At 42.6% G+C, this 14,772-nt stretch overlaps 1 protein-coding gene across 1 annotated transcript in view; it reads left to right on the top strand.

The window, feature by feature from the left end:
- Nucleotides 1-7,507: 7,507 nt before the first annotated feature.
- Nucleotides 7,508-14,772, top strand: part of gabrg1 (gamma-aminobutyric acid type A receptor subunit gamma1) — a gene marked incomplete at both ends in the record, with an annotated part of 29,175 nt that continues 21,910 nt past the window's right edge. The window contains one exon of the mRNA XM_080750312.1: nt 7,508-7,872. Within this exon, the coding sequence (XP_080606438.1) occupies nt 7,508-7,872 (365 nt within the window). The remainder of the gene's footprint in view (nt 7,873-14,772) is intronic.

The raw sequence follows: 14,772 nt of genomic DNA, 5'->3' as shown, positions 1-14,772 counted from the left end.
TATACAATAATATGTTCAATAAATATGCTTAAATATAATATACATACAATAAAGTACACAAAGTACATGCATATACTGTAGTGTATACTACAAACTCTAGCTACAAACCTGTACACACATAACCAAATCCCTATGGTTGAGTAGCGACCTTAGGGAGTTCCAGCTAATTTGACGATTTAGACTTACCTAAAGTTTTTAGAAAATGACAAAAAAGAAACAAGTCAACATATATACATACTGTATGCATGAGACATGGTGCTTGGGGGCGCACATTAATGACGATAAGATTGTGTGCAGTATTAAAATGCACATTCGCACAAAATACAGAAATGCAACAGTATACAAGTACAACTAAAACATGAACACTTACAAGCAAAGGCTCTTCAAAGCACACGTGAGGAGGAAAAGGGCAGAGGAGATCTTTACACTTTGAGACACACCGTGTGAGAACCATGGCGTGTATCCAAACCTGCACGCGTTTGATGAGAATGGCTGCCGATGTGAAACCACGGCGTGGGCAGGCTGCGAAGACCCCCGGGCACACACTGATGACATCACAGTGGCACGCTATGAAGCCCCCCCCCCCCCCCCCAAGCACACAATGATGACATCACAGTGGCACGTGGAGCTGGAAGCTGTTCCTCAGACATGAAGAAGTTTAACCCAAGGATCTAACATTTTCAGGCCAAGGACCCCTAGTTGAGAGAGAGATGAAGCAGGGACCCACACAACCTGTTCCTAGATTCCATAATAGTTTAATTGTTTGGCAGCACAATCGCCAGTGTATTTTGGATTCATGTCAATGTGTGTTTTCAGATATTTAACCACTTGAACTGTCAATACTTAACCAGTAAGACTCCCTAAATCGGGAGATAAGTGACCGTCAGGTGGCTTGTAAAAATCGGCCTGATGGTGGAATAAACTTGACCTTTCACTCTGTACTTGGTCTGCTCTTTTTCCCTCTACATGCTCACAACGCCTCGCAGCGCGAAGCGTTGTGAGCTTGTAGATCTGCTGATTTTGGCTCAAGTTCTCAGAATATGGATGCTAGGGTGCAAGCGGTTAATATAAAAGAAAATCACACAAAGATTTGGAGGACCACCTGTAGTAACTGTGAGGACCCCCTAGGGGTCGCAGACCCCCTGTTGAAGACCCTTGGTTTAACCCATTTAGACCAGGAACGCATTATTACTTTCACCATCATGTTGTGCTTTAAAAGGATATTTCACTTTTTTGGTCATTTTATCATCAGGCTTTTGGGAACACCCTGAACGGGTTTTAATTAGCTTGATTCAATATTTAGATATTTGATGTAAATGTTATCAGGCCCTCCCCGTCCAGATTGATTGATTATTTTATTAGACAAAAAGTATAGTCAATACCACAGAAAAGTAGTACAGAAATCACAATACAAACAAGGTTACTCATCTATATGGAATAATCCGCGTATCTTGATAGGTAAACACTCTTTTTGCTGGGAGTCATGGCAGAGGAATGGTTTAGATGTGATTGATGATTTGTATAAGGAGGGAAATTTCATGTCATATCAGGAGTTAGTAAAACAATATAATCTGGTGGGGAAGGGAGAACTGTGGAAATATTTTCAATTAAGGAGCAGTGTGAAAAGTGTGTTCAAGCTTAACAGGGATATAGAAGAAGCTAATATGATAGAAAGCGATTTTGAGTTGCCGCCTAGATTGCATAGAGCTTCAACATTCTATCAAAGTTTAATGGAAGTACAAAATGTGAAAACTGACAATCTAAGACTGATTTGGCAAATAGATCTAAATTTGGAAATAAGTGAAGAGAAATGGCGGCGTCTAGTATCCAATGTGGGATGGGCCACAAGGGATATTAGGAGTAAATTTACCCACTACAAAATTATTCACAGATACTACTATACCCCTGTAAAGCTTTTTAGGATGGGTCTGATCGAAGACAAAAGATGTTGGAAATGCAAGGGAGAGGATGGAACCTTCTTACATGCCTTTTGGGACTGTTCGGTGGTATTACCCTTCTGGAGAGAAGTGCTCGGTAAACTGGGTGACTGGGTGGGTGTGAGTCTACCAGAGTCCCCAGGGCTTTGTCTCTTAGGAGATACCACAGGTTTACCACAGGGAGTCACCAGGGGACAACAGGCAATCATCACAGCAGGCCTATCACAGCATCAAGGATTATTTTGAGAAATTGGAAGAGCTCTGTAACGCCAGGGCTCACAGACTGGACTAAACTAATGACCGAGACTGCATCGTATGAGTATATGATCGCCAGAAGGAACGATGTTAAAGGCAAATTCCATTTAATGTGGGACTATTTCTTTCTGTATATCAAGGGTTTGCCGGGGGGGACATTGTTTAGGGGAGGGTCCAGTTAGGATAGAATCATTACGTATGCATTACGATTTAAACGATCACTACTAATGTATATCTAAGAATTGAAGGGGTGTTGTCCGATTAGCTTAGCTCGACTGCCGTTTTCTTTTGTTTTTGTTTTTATTATGTATATGTGTATTGGTATTTTATTTATGCTTATATATATTTGTTGATGTTGATGTTTAATATAAAAATAAAAAATATTTGAATGAAAAAAAAAAAAAAAAAAAAGTAGTACAGTACATAGATAGATAGATAGATAGATAGATAGATAGGTAGATAGATAGATAGATAGATAGATAGATAGATAGATAGATAGATAGATAGATAGATAGATAGAGGTTTTTATTAAAGTGTCCTGCACCAAACGATGCCCAGCCCATACGAAGATTGACCGACATAAAAATAAGCGGATATATATGTTTATTATTTTATTTTTTTCCCCCGGACCCAGACCCCAAAAAAATATTTGTGGACCTTCAAGATTTGTATTTGAGGACCCCTGCCATACGGGCTTACAAGACACTCACAAACATAGTACATACATACACCAAGATAAACCACACAAAAAAAATGCAAAAGAAAAACGTAATGATTGTCCATGCCGTTATTTACGGATACAATGTTCTCCAACGCAACTGCCATGCCTTCTCTATGAATTTTGCTAAAACAAAAACTTCCTTAGTGAACAGCCAGCGTAACATGGAACATTCAGATATCCAAAACAAATCTGGATTCTTGGCTTGCATTTTTTCAAATAAGACATTTCTTAAGTCATGATACAGCGGACAGTGAAAAACAAAATGAAACTCATCCTCCACAACTCCTAGATCACAAAGAACACAAAAACGCTGCTCCTCAGGAATACCAGTATACCTACCCACCTCAACTGCCAGAGGTAATGCATCAGTTCTCAACTGGGCACAGAGGGACCGCTGTCCTCTCTTTAAGTTAAATAAAACATAGGATTCCGTTATATAGTCATCTTTAAATTGAATATAATTTCTTAACTTTGCTTTTTTACAGATATCCACCCTCCATTGATCCTGGTGTAATATTGACAATTTATATTTAACCGTATTTATATTACATTGGAGATTATTCATGAAATATAAATTTAAATCAGAAATTGAAAAAATTAAAGAAACTTCTCTTATCCATGGATAGTTACCTGTTCTATTGCAATTAAATACAATTTTTGTAAGCCTCCCTTCTGGCAGTTGGGTCAGGCGGTTCCACAGTCTAATCATCTACAATAGCCGGGGAGCCACAGGCCCAAAAGCTCAAAGAATAGGATGTTACCTGTGATGTCATGACATACTTTTAATTTTTGTTTTTTCTATTAATTTGGTCATCAAGGTCCACAGAATGAGAGGCCTGCTCTGCCGGAAATCCTGCGAAAAAAAGTTATGGCCATTTGTATATTCACTCCATCGACTTCAATATAAAGGAAAGAAACACACCAAAAAAATATGCTTTAAGTAGCATGTGAGGGGTCAAACTAGGGATTCTTGATGATTCTGAATCCATTGCAAGCATTTGTTTTGCATGAAAAACATTCCTTGGGCTAGAAAACGGACCAAAATAACGGTGAAAAGTGATGACTCATCACTTTTCACAGGTTTGAGAGGCTGAAATCTAGCCCAAGGAATGTTTTTCATGCAAAACAAATGCTTGCAATGGATTCAGAATCATGAAGAACCCTTAGTTTGACCCCTCAAATGTAGTATAGTGAAGTCAATGGGAAACTTTTTTTCGCAGGATTTCCGGCAGAGCAGGCCTCTCATTCTGTGTACCTTATTGACCAAATTAATAGGACAAACACAAATTTGGAGTATGTCATGACATCACAGGTCCTCTCTCATTTTGGCCCAGTGGCTCCCCGGCTACAAGTACAGTTAAACACCCTGCCTAAAAGGAACATCCCAAATAAGACCTTTTACGGTCTTTTTTACGTTGGAATTCCTTGATATTTAATTCATGCCCTGTTACGTTCCACGTAGGTTTGTCTGGTATTTCCGTGTCTTCCTCCTCCCCTCCTCCTGTCTCTCTTTCCTCTGTCCTACTCTCAGGTCTGAAGTCACCACCTCATCAGCTGTCAATCAAACCATTACCTGACCATTACTCATCCAATCATCACCACCTGCTGTCTATAAAAGGCTGGGCTCCACCCACCTCAGTCTCTCCAAACCAGTCTGTGGCAATACACCTTGCCACTGACTGGACTTTAGTATATTGCAGTTTGTTTTCCCAATTTTTGAGCGGTGGTAAACCGCTCCTAAGATAGCCTGACTGCAAGCGTCAGACTCTATCACACACTTCGTTTTACACAACACCACCACTACCAACAGGGGGTGGTGTTGTGCAGTCTGGTTTATTAACCAGGCTACTCCTAAGAGTGGCTGTGCGTGTGTCTGTAGCCACTTTCCCTCAGCGTTTTGCCATAGCAATGTGTTTTCCTCAGCGTTTTGCCATAGCAATATGTGTCTGCGTGTAGCCATATTACATCACATTACATCACCAATTTTCCTCAGCGCTATCTGTAGCCACTTTCCCCCAGCGTTTTGCCATAGCAATGTGTTTTCCTCAGCGTTTTGCCATAGCAATATGTGTCTGTGTGTAGCCATATTACATCACCAATTACATCCTAGACCTATATCCTAGTCTTTTTCCTCAGCGTTTTGCCATAGCAATGTGTTTGTGTGTAGCCTGTATTACATCACCAATTACCAATTGATGAAGACGTTATTCAAGCACGACCACCGCTCACTTCACATTGGGTGTGATTTTTAACTAATTATTTCACAACACAGGGTAAAGTTTGAGTTTCACTGTATTTATAGAGAATGTGATTTGTGGATATTGATATATTGGCTGATTAATAGGTGGTATGGACTCCATTGAAGGGAGTGTTCATGCACACCTGTGCTCAGTTAGACCTCTTTACCTGAATGCTGAAACATACCAACTGTGGGTTTGGGTGAATTGTGGCCTAATGATGTGAATGCCAATATGATGTGAATAATTATTGAGATATGTGAATTATTTGAGATGTGATGAATCTTTAAATGTTTATTGTCTTTGGACATGGAAAGAGACTGGTTTATGTATCGTGGAATCGATTCAGAATTGGTACGGTCCAGTTGGAGGGGCTTAGCCTTTAAGAGGGAGACCTGCCATTGCTCTAAAATTAGTTAATGTAGAACTGTGGGAGAGGAAAGAGCTGTTACCAATTGCTGGCCAGTGAGCTGTATATACTTTGTTTGATGACGTGCCTTTTTGATCACTTCTGCCCGAACACTGGAAAGGTTTGTTATTTTGGCAACACCGTGTCCATAGGTAGTGTATTTTCTCTATTGTATGTCTACACATACATTTTGAATTTGTAAATATTTGTAAATACTTGACTTATAAAAGAAGTGTAAAAAACACCTGCACCTTTTCTTGCTCTTAATCTGTGTTGACTCCTTCACTTGCTCATCCAATGCTCAGCATCCCTGTGTTTTAATTTATGTTACAACCTTAAAACGTCTAGACCAGTAAGACTCCCTGATCGGGATCGGGAGATAAGCGACCGCCAGGTCGCATACACAAACTTTAGAAGGGAATATGGGAAATGGGACAGACCCATGTTGATGACATGACTTTAGAGATACTGTGTACCACTTTGCGAGATTTTAGGCCAAAATCTGTAGCAGCAGTGTCCAAAAATGTGCTTTGCATAAATCGGCCCGATGGTGGCGCTAGAAGAGGGCCATGTGAGAAATGAGGGGTGGAGGTTGTGAGTTGCCATCCAAGGAGTGTGTGTGCAAAGTTTGGCATGGATAGGGGCAAACTTGGGTGCAGCTGCAGGGACGTCACAAGGGGTAGGAAAGTGGGACTGAGTTACCAGGGCCCAAGGTGGAGGGGCCCTAGTAACTTTAGCTATTGAAAAATAACAGATATACAAGCTCACAGCGCGGCACCGAGTGCCGCGCTGAGAGCTTGTAGATCTGCTATTTTTGAAAAGTCGTGAAAATGTGCGCAAATCTTTGAATATATGTATTTTTTTAGTGAACATTTGTAACAAAAATGTTGCTTCTGGGGGGTCCCTGGAACTAAATATTTTGAGATGGGGGGGGGGGGGGGTCCTTCACATGAAAAAGTTTGAGCATCACTGACATGAAAACAGAGGTTTCTTGGCACACATTTTCACGATTTTTTCAAAAATAGCAGATCTACAAGCTTGCAGCGCGGCACTCGGTGCCGCGCTGTGAGCTTGTATATCTGCTATTTTTCAGTAGTTAACATTCATGGGGGGCCCGCAGTGAATCCTTGTACCCAGGGCCCAGAATTTGGTGTGACGCCCCTGGCAGCTGCATTGGGAACTCCTTATATGGTTATGGCTGAGTCAGAGTGACATCAGAGGCTGGCCGACCTGCCTTCCATTTCTATGACGACACACTAAGTGACATCATACTGACATCATAGACTGGCCTCCTATATAAATAGTGGCATTGTTCAATAAGACTGTTTTACAGAGCAAGGTGGTAAAAGTATTGATTAAACCAGTGTTGCTGCTGCTGGTCTGTCAAATAATGCACTGTACAGTGAAGCTGCGAGGAGCCCCAGATATCACCCATGGTCTTGCTGTATCGGTGGGAGTATTGGTGGGACACAAAGTGTACTCATTTGGAGGTAGCGATTGGAAAACTCAAATCAAAGTGTACGTCTTCAACACAGTGTCTCTGAGATGGAGGACGTTGCCCCCTGTGACGACTACAACAGGAGGACTTCCTCCTGTGGTTCCCTGTAGTCGCTGTGGCCACACAGCTGTGATCATTGAAGACACCGTCTACCTCTGGGGAGGATGGAATAAGCATGGGCTTTGCAACAACGTGCTTGATGCATTTGATGTCAACGCCCACAAATGGATCATGACTAGGGTTTCTGGGACCGTTCCAGAGGGGTGTTTGGGTCACTCAGCCTGTGTGTTGGGGAAGGTTATGTATATCCATGGAGGATGGACTGATGATGATCTCTTTAATGACTTCTACAAGCTGGACACCACCACGATGGTCTGGTCCTTAATTAACACTGGAGGCACTCTTCCTTTTGCTTCAGCAGGTCACTCAGCCACCATCATCGGAACAAAGATGTTTGTATTTGGGGGTGCAGGGGACAGGCAAGTCCTCTACAACAACATCAGAGTGTTTGACACAGAGACCGACTGCTGGCTGGACATTCCTTCTGCAAAGCATCTTCCAGAAGAACGCTTTGATCATTCAGCATTTGCCTTCAAAGGAGAGCTGTACATATGTGGTGGTCGGAACTGGAGTGATGAAGACTCTAAAACTGTAATCTGCAATGTGTGGAAGTTCAGTCCAGAGACCTTCTCCTGGAAGGAGGTTAAGCTCAAGGTTAATGACTCATTTTGGAGGACAGACTGCTGTTGCATGGTGGGAAGTCGTGCCATCGTCTTTGGAGGATATACAAGAGTCTTCACACCCAACGATGACCTGTACATCCTAGACTTGAGTCCTAGTCTTAAGACGCTCTGCAAGCTAGCAGTTATTCAGTACGGTCTGGGGCAGTCAGAACTCCCACACGACATCAGGTGGGAACTGGCAGCCATGACTGATGCATCCAAAAAAAGAAAAAGAAAAATTAAAGCTATACTGTGTAAGTTGCTCAACTGGTGGTCTGTAGCAGTATAGCAAACCGCGGTCGCGTTTGCTTTTTTCGTCCGGACCGGCCGTCAGACCATCGCGTCCGCCTCGCCTCGCCGAGACGCTTTCAATGAGGTCTCCCGTGTCCTTCTACGAGCAGCTGTTGGGGAGTTACATGCTAGACTCCTCCAGTGTAAACACTGCAGTGTACTTCCTGAAGGCGTGTTTCCTAAACCCACCAGAGAGCCCGGCAGTGTATGTTCTGCGCTGTGATTGGCCGGCAGTGTATAACCCTCGCTGTGATTGGCCGGTAGTGTGATGACGCAATTTTTGCGCGAAAACCGGTCCCGGGCAGGGATCATAGAAAACATATAAAGAGAAAGCTTTAGAAGCTGAAAATAATGGAGAGGGGGTTCTAAAACTTTAGCGATTTAACAGCTAGGACCATTTTAAGATTTGTTTTATAAAAATAGTTACATGGTACAACTTTAAATAAATCAAAAAACAAAACAATGTTATTATAGGATTACTGAACAAAGTACATGCCTTGACTGATGGAGAAGTCGCAGTCTGCCTCCAAAACTATTATTTTATCTCTAAGAAGCTCTGTCTCTAGCAGCTCATTGGTGCATGAACCAACCGACCGGGGCTAAATGGATTGACGGACAGGTCAACCAATCTGAACAAGAGGCGGTCTTGATTGGTGTGCTTATTTGGCAGGCTGTCAGTTCTATCGACCAATGATAGAACTTCTCACAGATCGTCACAGACACAACATTTCTTTAGGAAGCACGGTTAGCCGTCTGAATATAATAAAATAAAAATTGAAAATAAAAATAAGCAATCGCATGTTTCTTGCTTATGTCAGCAGAAAACTGCTTATAGCAACTTAAAGTGAGAAATGAGGTTGTGGTTGTGGAGGTTGTGAGTTGCCATCCAAGGAGTGTGTGTGCAAAGTTTGGCATGGATAGGGGCAACGGTGGCGGAGATATCGTATGAGTAGGGCAAAAGTGTGACATGACGGACAGACAGACGGATAGACAGACAGCCGGTGAAGCTTTTCCTAGTAACTTACGACCTGACATTCGCAACCATTTGGTTTCGTAATATGCCCATATATGGAGATCCCTATGATGTCATCAATATTAACACTTTGCCAGCCGTATGGAGATGCCCATATTAAAACCGGAATATACTGGACATCTGAGCAAGGACGTCACAGCTGTGCCGTCTTTTACCGTACTGGGTCATTAAAAACGAAATAAATGATTCTTATCTGAAAATCGGCGGAATTCACGTCAGGTCCATTCCCTGCAAAAGCTTCCCAGCAGCCGTCCATTTTCTGTTTAGACGATAACATTAGCATGCTGAAGTGCTAAGGGCTAAGCTAGCGAAAATGCTCATATCGACTGTTCAGTCATACCTGGACCATATGCTTGGATTATATGCGCACGGATCGCGCACGCGAAACGCACAGGGAGAAGATGCCTCGGCCAAAACCGCCGCTATATGCCAATGGAGATCCAGATATTCATGGTGAGCTAATGACCGGGGGAACGAAAACAAAGAAAAAACAAAGCCGTTGTCCAACAAGGAGGGGGAGCGGGCTCATGTTTATAAACATAATATTATATGTCTCAGATCATAATACAATAATAGAAATTTCGGCTGGCGAAGTGTTAATAGTAAGGGGATTTTATAAGATATTTGACCAATCTGCGAAGTAAATCGCTACCAAGAAATGTCTTCACCAATGTGTTTCTAAAGGTGTGTAATAATATGCAAGCATTTGTTTTGCACGAAAAACATTCCTTGGGCTAAAGTCGGACCCACAAAACGATGGTTTAGTGATGAATCATCACTTTTCACTGTTTTGTGGGGGCCATTTGTCGGCCATGGAATGTTTTTCGTACAAAACAAATGCTTGGAATGGATTCAGCATCATGAAAAAACCCTAGTTCGACCCCTCACATGTTACTTAAAGCAGATGTATGTTTTGTATTTTTTTCCTGTATAGTAGAGTTAATGGGACACAATAAACACAAATCATTTTTTTATGAGGTTTCCCCCGGGAGTTGAATTTCAACCTTTTAGTACATATTATTACACACCTTTAGAAACACATTGGTGAAGACATTTCTTGGTAACGATTTACTTCGCACATTTTCTTATGTTCCCCTTACTATAAGCTCATATCTATGAATGCCCATTTATATGGCCATATTGTGCCAGTCTCATGTGGTCTCAGTGCTTTTTGCCTTTAGGGCGTTCTATAGTGCTTGCTTAGTCTGTAGGCTACATATCTATGATCGTTATTTAGAGCGTGTTGATTATTACGCTATATAAACACATTTAGCTGGGGCCTGGGGACCTCCTGGTATAATAAATACATTAAATTAATAAGAAAAGAATGAATGATATATAATAACGTAATAAATACATAATTATCAGCACTTGCACAGGAGACCCTGGTTCAAATATGGCTGTGGAACGGGTACGATTTGCAGATTATTATTCTGAGCCTTCATAATAATATCCTCTTAAACCCTGCAGTGTCTCCCTCCTCAACGCCTCTTCACATCAGCATTAAAGGTGTGTTTGTGTCCCATGTTGCCAGCAGCAGCTGCATGTCCACTGTGACTCATTCACACTGTTAAAGCCCTGTCTTCATGTGTTACATGTCAGAGTTGTGTGTGTGTGTGTGTGTGTGTGTGTGTGTGTGTGTGTGTGTGTGTGTGTGTGTGTGTGTGTGTAGTGTGTGTGTGTGTTGTGTGTGTGTGTGTGTGTGTGTGTGTGTGTGTGTGTGTGTGTGTGTGTGTGTGTGTGTGTGTAGTGTGTAGTGTGTGTGTGTGTGTGTGTGTGTGTGTGTGTGTTTAATCATGCTAAAATGTTTCACTTACACGTTGGTGTAAAGTAACTAGTAGGCTACATTCACTTAAAACCCACTGTAACTTCAAACTCCATTTTAACTATGATAGATTAATCAAAAACACCCTTTTTTATCCTGTTGACTCATCTTTTCATCTGTAGGAGCAGTGTCCAAACATGTGTTTTGCAAAAATCAGCCTGGTGGTGGCGCTAGATGGGACAGATGTTGATGACCTGACTTGATGAGAGATACTACTGATTTGTGTTATTTTTGGAAAAAATCTGAAGGAGCACTGTAAAAAAAAATGGGTGGCTGGTGGAGACAATGACATGTTTCCACGCAAAGCCACAGAAATCGCCCAATACAGGACAGAAGAAATGACAATTCATGAGCATGGCAGGAGATGCTGGGGTCAAAATTCAGGAGACTCATGCCAAATTCAGGAGTGTTGGCAAGCCTGGAGATGGCAGAGAAGATGGCACCAGAGTTTAGACATGATGATCATGTAACAAATGAAAACAGGATTTATAATGGCCATCCTCAGTGTTCATTCAATTCATCACAGTTAAAAGCGAGAGTGTAGCCTAGTAGGCTACACACCACGTCCACGAGTCCATTTGGTTCCACGTGTAGTCTAGTATGTAGCCTTGACTCGTGGGAAGAGGGTTCAATGATTGAAGGCGGAGCATTTCCACCGCGTAGCCACGCACAGCTGAGATGATCAGTGCTGTGTGTGAAAGCGGCCGGCAGCAACACTGCAACGCTTCCACAGAACACTGAGTCTGACTGATCATCAATCATCATAATATCATCAACATCAGCAGCAGCGGCAGCACAACGCCGCGTCCACACATCTGCAGCTCTCTCTCTCTCTCTCTCTCTCTCTCTCTCTCTCTCTCTCCCTCTTGGTTGGATCCTTTCCTGTCATTTTGGATCGCTGACTGTCCTCCTCATTAAACCGATCGTCCCGCATCACACCGCACCGCACTGCCTTCACCCACCACCACCAACCCCGCACACCGTGCCGTGCCGTGCCGTGCGTGGCTGTTTGCCGATCATGAAGGTGACCAGAGGAGCGAGGAGGATGATGATGAGAACACGCAACATTGCGGTGAATCCCTGCGTGCTGCTCTTCTTCTGTGTGCTCGGACTATGGTGAGTTCCTTTCCTTTTCTTTTAACACGCATGGATGCGGGGCTTTATTAGCTATGAGACCCCCCCCCCCCCCCCACACACACACACACACACACACACACACACACACACACACACACACACACACACATACACCGCACGCACGTATACAGCTGTGCATGACAACAAATGGTTGCAGATGTGACAGTGCGGGTCTTTTGTTTTGTGCTCAACATGCAGTCTGTGGCGTTAGGAGGACTGACTGAGCGTTTTATAGCCTATAGGACTATAAATAGCAATGTGGTGTGAATCTCTTCTTGCGTCTTACTGTGTCAGCCAGTGGTTCTTCTGAAAAATGTCAAGAAGCACCAAGATTAATGACTATGTATTTGTCCGCGGAATGTAGTAGACTATTTGCCAGGGACCCCCTATGGCTATATTATACTAAATTTCCCCCTTGGGATAATAAAGGTATCTATCTATCTATATTACAATAACATCTACACAAAGCTCACAACGCCTTGCATTGGAACACATTGTAGATCAGTTATTTTCAAATAGTCGACATGCAGTAGACTTAAAGTGGTGTGACGGGTTGTGATGCACTGAGCATCCTTGTAGCTGTATAAGTGTCCCTGTGAATTCAGGTGGCAACCTTGGGAAATTCATCTAGGTGACATATTCATCTTATAGCTCTGTAACCTTTGCTTTCAACATACTGAATGTCCCTTGCATGATACAGTATATATAGGTTATATAGGTTATATATACATACAGTGTGTGTGTGTGTGTGTGTGTGTGTGTGTGTGTGTGTGTGTGTGTGTGTGTGTGTGTGTGTGTGTGTGCGCGCGTATGTGTACGTATGTGTACTGTACTGTGTATAATTGCTTCAATAATGACTTCAGTATGGTCCATTTTCCAATACTTTTCTCCTCCAGCTCACCTCGAGGCAAATATTGTAGCCCCAGGGGTCTTCAACGTTTTCAGGGCAAGGACCCCTTAGTTAATTAAGAGAGAGATGAAGCAGGGACCCCCCACAACCTGTTCATAGATTCCATAGTTTCATCGTTTGACAGCACGATCCTCAGTGTATTTTGGATTCATGTCAATTTGTGTTCTCAGATATTTAACCACTTGAACCGTCAAGGCGTCAATACTTCATAAGCTTGACCTTTCTTTCATCCTGTACAGTCTGCTCTTTTCACCCTCTACACCAAACCTCTTTGCCGAAAATAGCCGATCTACAAGCTCACAACGCCTGGCAGCGCGAGGAGTTGTGAGCTTGTAGATCTGCTATTTTTGGGATAAAGTTCTCAGAATATGTTCACTAGGGTTCAAGTGGTTAATATGAAAAGGGCAAAAAAAGGTTTCTACCACACAAAGATTTGAAGGACCCCCTGTAGCAACTCTGAGGACCAGCTAGGGGTCCCAGACCCGCTGTTGAAGACCCTTGATGCAGCCTACTGTTTAATCATTTGACAGCTTAGATTTTGATTTGATTACTAGATTTTCAGGCAGCCTTATAATTCAGTCCAATGTTGCGCATGACTACTGCTGTGTCAATACTTTTGTACTTTTACTCAAAGTAAATATGGAATAAGGGTGCCCTCACACCAAAGTACTTTTACTCAAAGTAAATATGGAATAAGGGTGCCCTCACACCAAAGTACTTTTACTCAAAGTAAATATGGAATAAGGGTGCCCTCACACCAAAGTACTTTTACTCAAAGTAAATATGGAATAAGGGTGCCCTCACACCAAAGTACCCATGAGAGTGGAATCCGCGTTCTGCAAATGCATTTCAATGAGAGTGAAGCGGTTTCATGCCAGCAGAGGATTTCTGCAAAAAACACTCCCTTATCATTGAAATGCATTGACGGAACGCGGATTCCACTCTCATAGGTATTTTGGTGTGAGGGCACCCTAAGGGACTTGTACTTGCAACAGAGCACTTCTCCTAAGCTTGCTTCAGTCTATTCTCAGTGTAACTGGAGAGGCAGCGCAGCTCATTGTGTTCAGTACAGACCTCTAAGCTTACATCAACCACCTAGACCAGGGGTCTTCAGCACAGGGTCCGGGACCCCTAGGGGGTCCCCAAAGTTACTACAGGGGGTCCTCCAAATCTTTGTGTGATAGAAACTTTTTTTTCCTTCTTTTTTATATTAACCACTTGAACCCTAGCGTCCATATTCTGAGAACTTTAGACAAAACTACCAGATATACAAGCTCACAACGTCTCGCTGCTCATACATTGACTATTTTCGGCAAAGAGCTTTAGAGGGCATAAAGAGTGAAAGGTCAAGTTTATTAAGTATTGACGGTTCAAGTGGTTAAATATCTGAAAACACAAATTGACATGAATCCAAAATACACTGATGATTGTGCTGTCGAACAATGGAACTACAGTATTTTCTGGACTATAAGGCGCACCTGACTATAAGGCGCACTGTCAATGAATGGTCTATTTTCAAACTGTTTTCATATATAAGGCGCACCTGACTATAAGGCGCACATAACAGACGCTACCGTTGCGTTATGCATCCAACAGATGGAGCTGTGCTAAAGGGAATGTCAATGTCAATGAATGATCCATATATAAGGCGCACTGTAGTTTTTTGAGAAAATTAAAGGCTTTTAAGTGCGCCTTATAGTCCGGAAAATACGGTATATGGAATCTATGAACAGGTTGTGGGGGTCCCTGCTTCATCTCTCTCTCAACTAAGGGGTCCTTGGTCTGAAAACGTTGAAG

This window comes from Nannobrachium achirus, assembly GCF_963921795.1.
Source record: "Nannobrachium achirus genome assembly, chromosome: 20".
Lineage (NCBI taxonomy): Eukaryota > Metazoa > Chordata > Actinopteri > Myctophiformes > Myctophidae > Nannobrachium > Nannobrachium achirus.
Note: the sequence above shows the minus strand (reverse complement) of the source record. Positions and strands in the feature narration are given on the sequence as shown.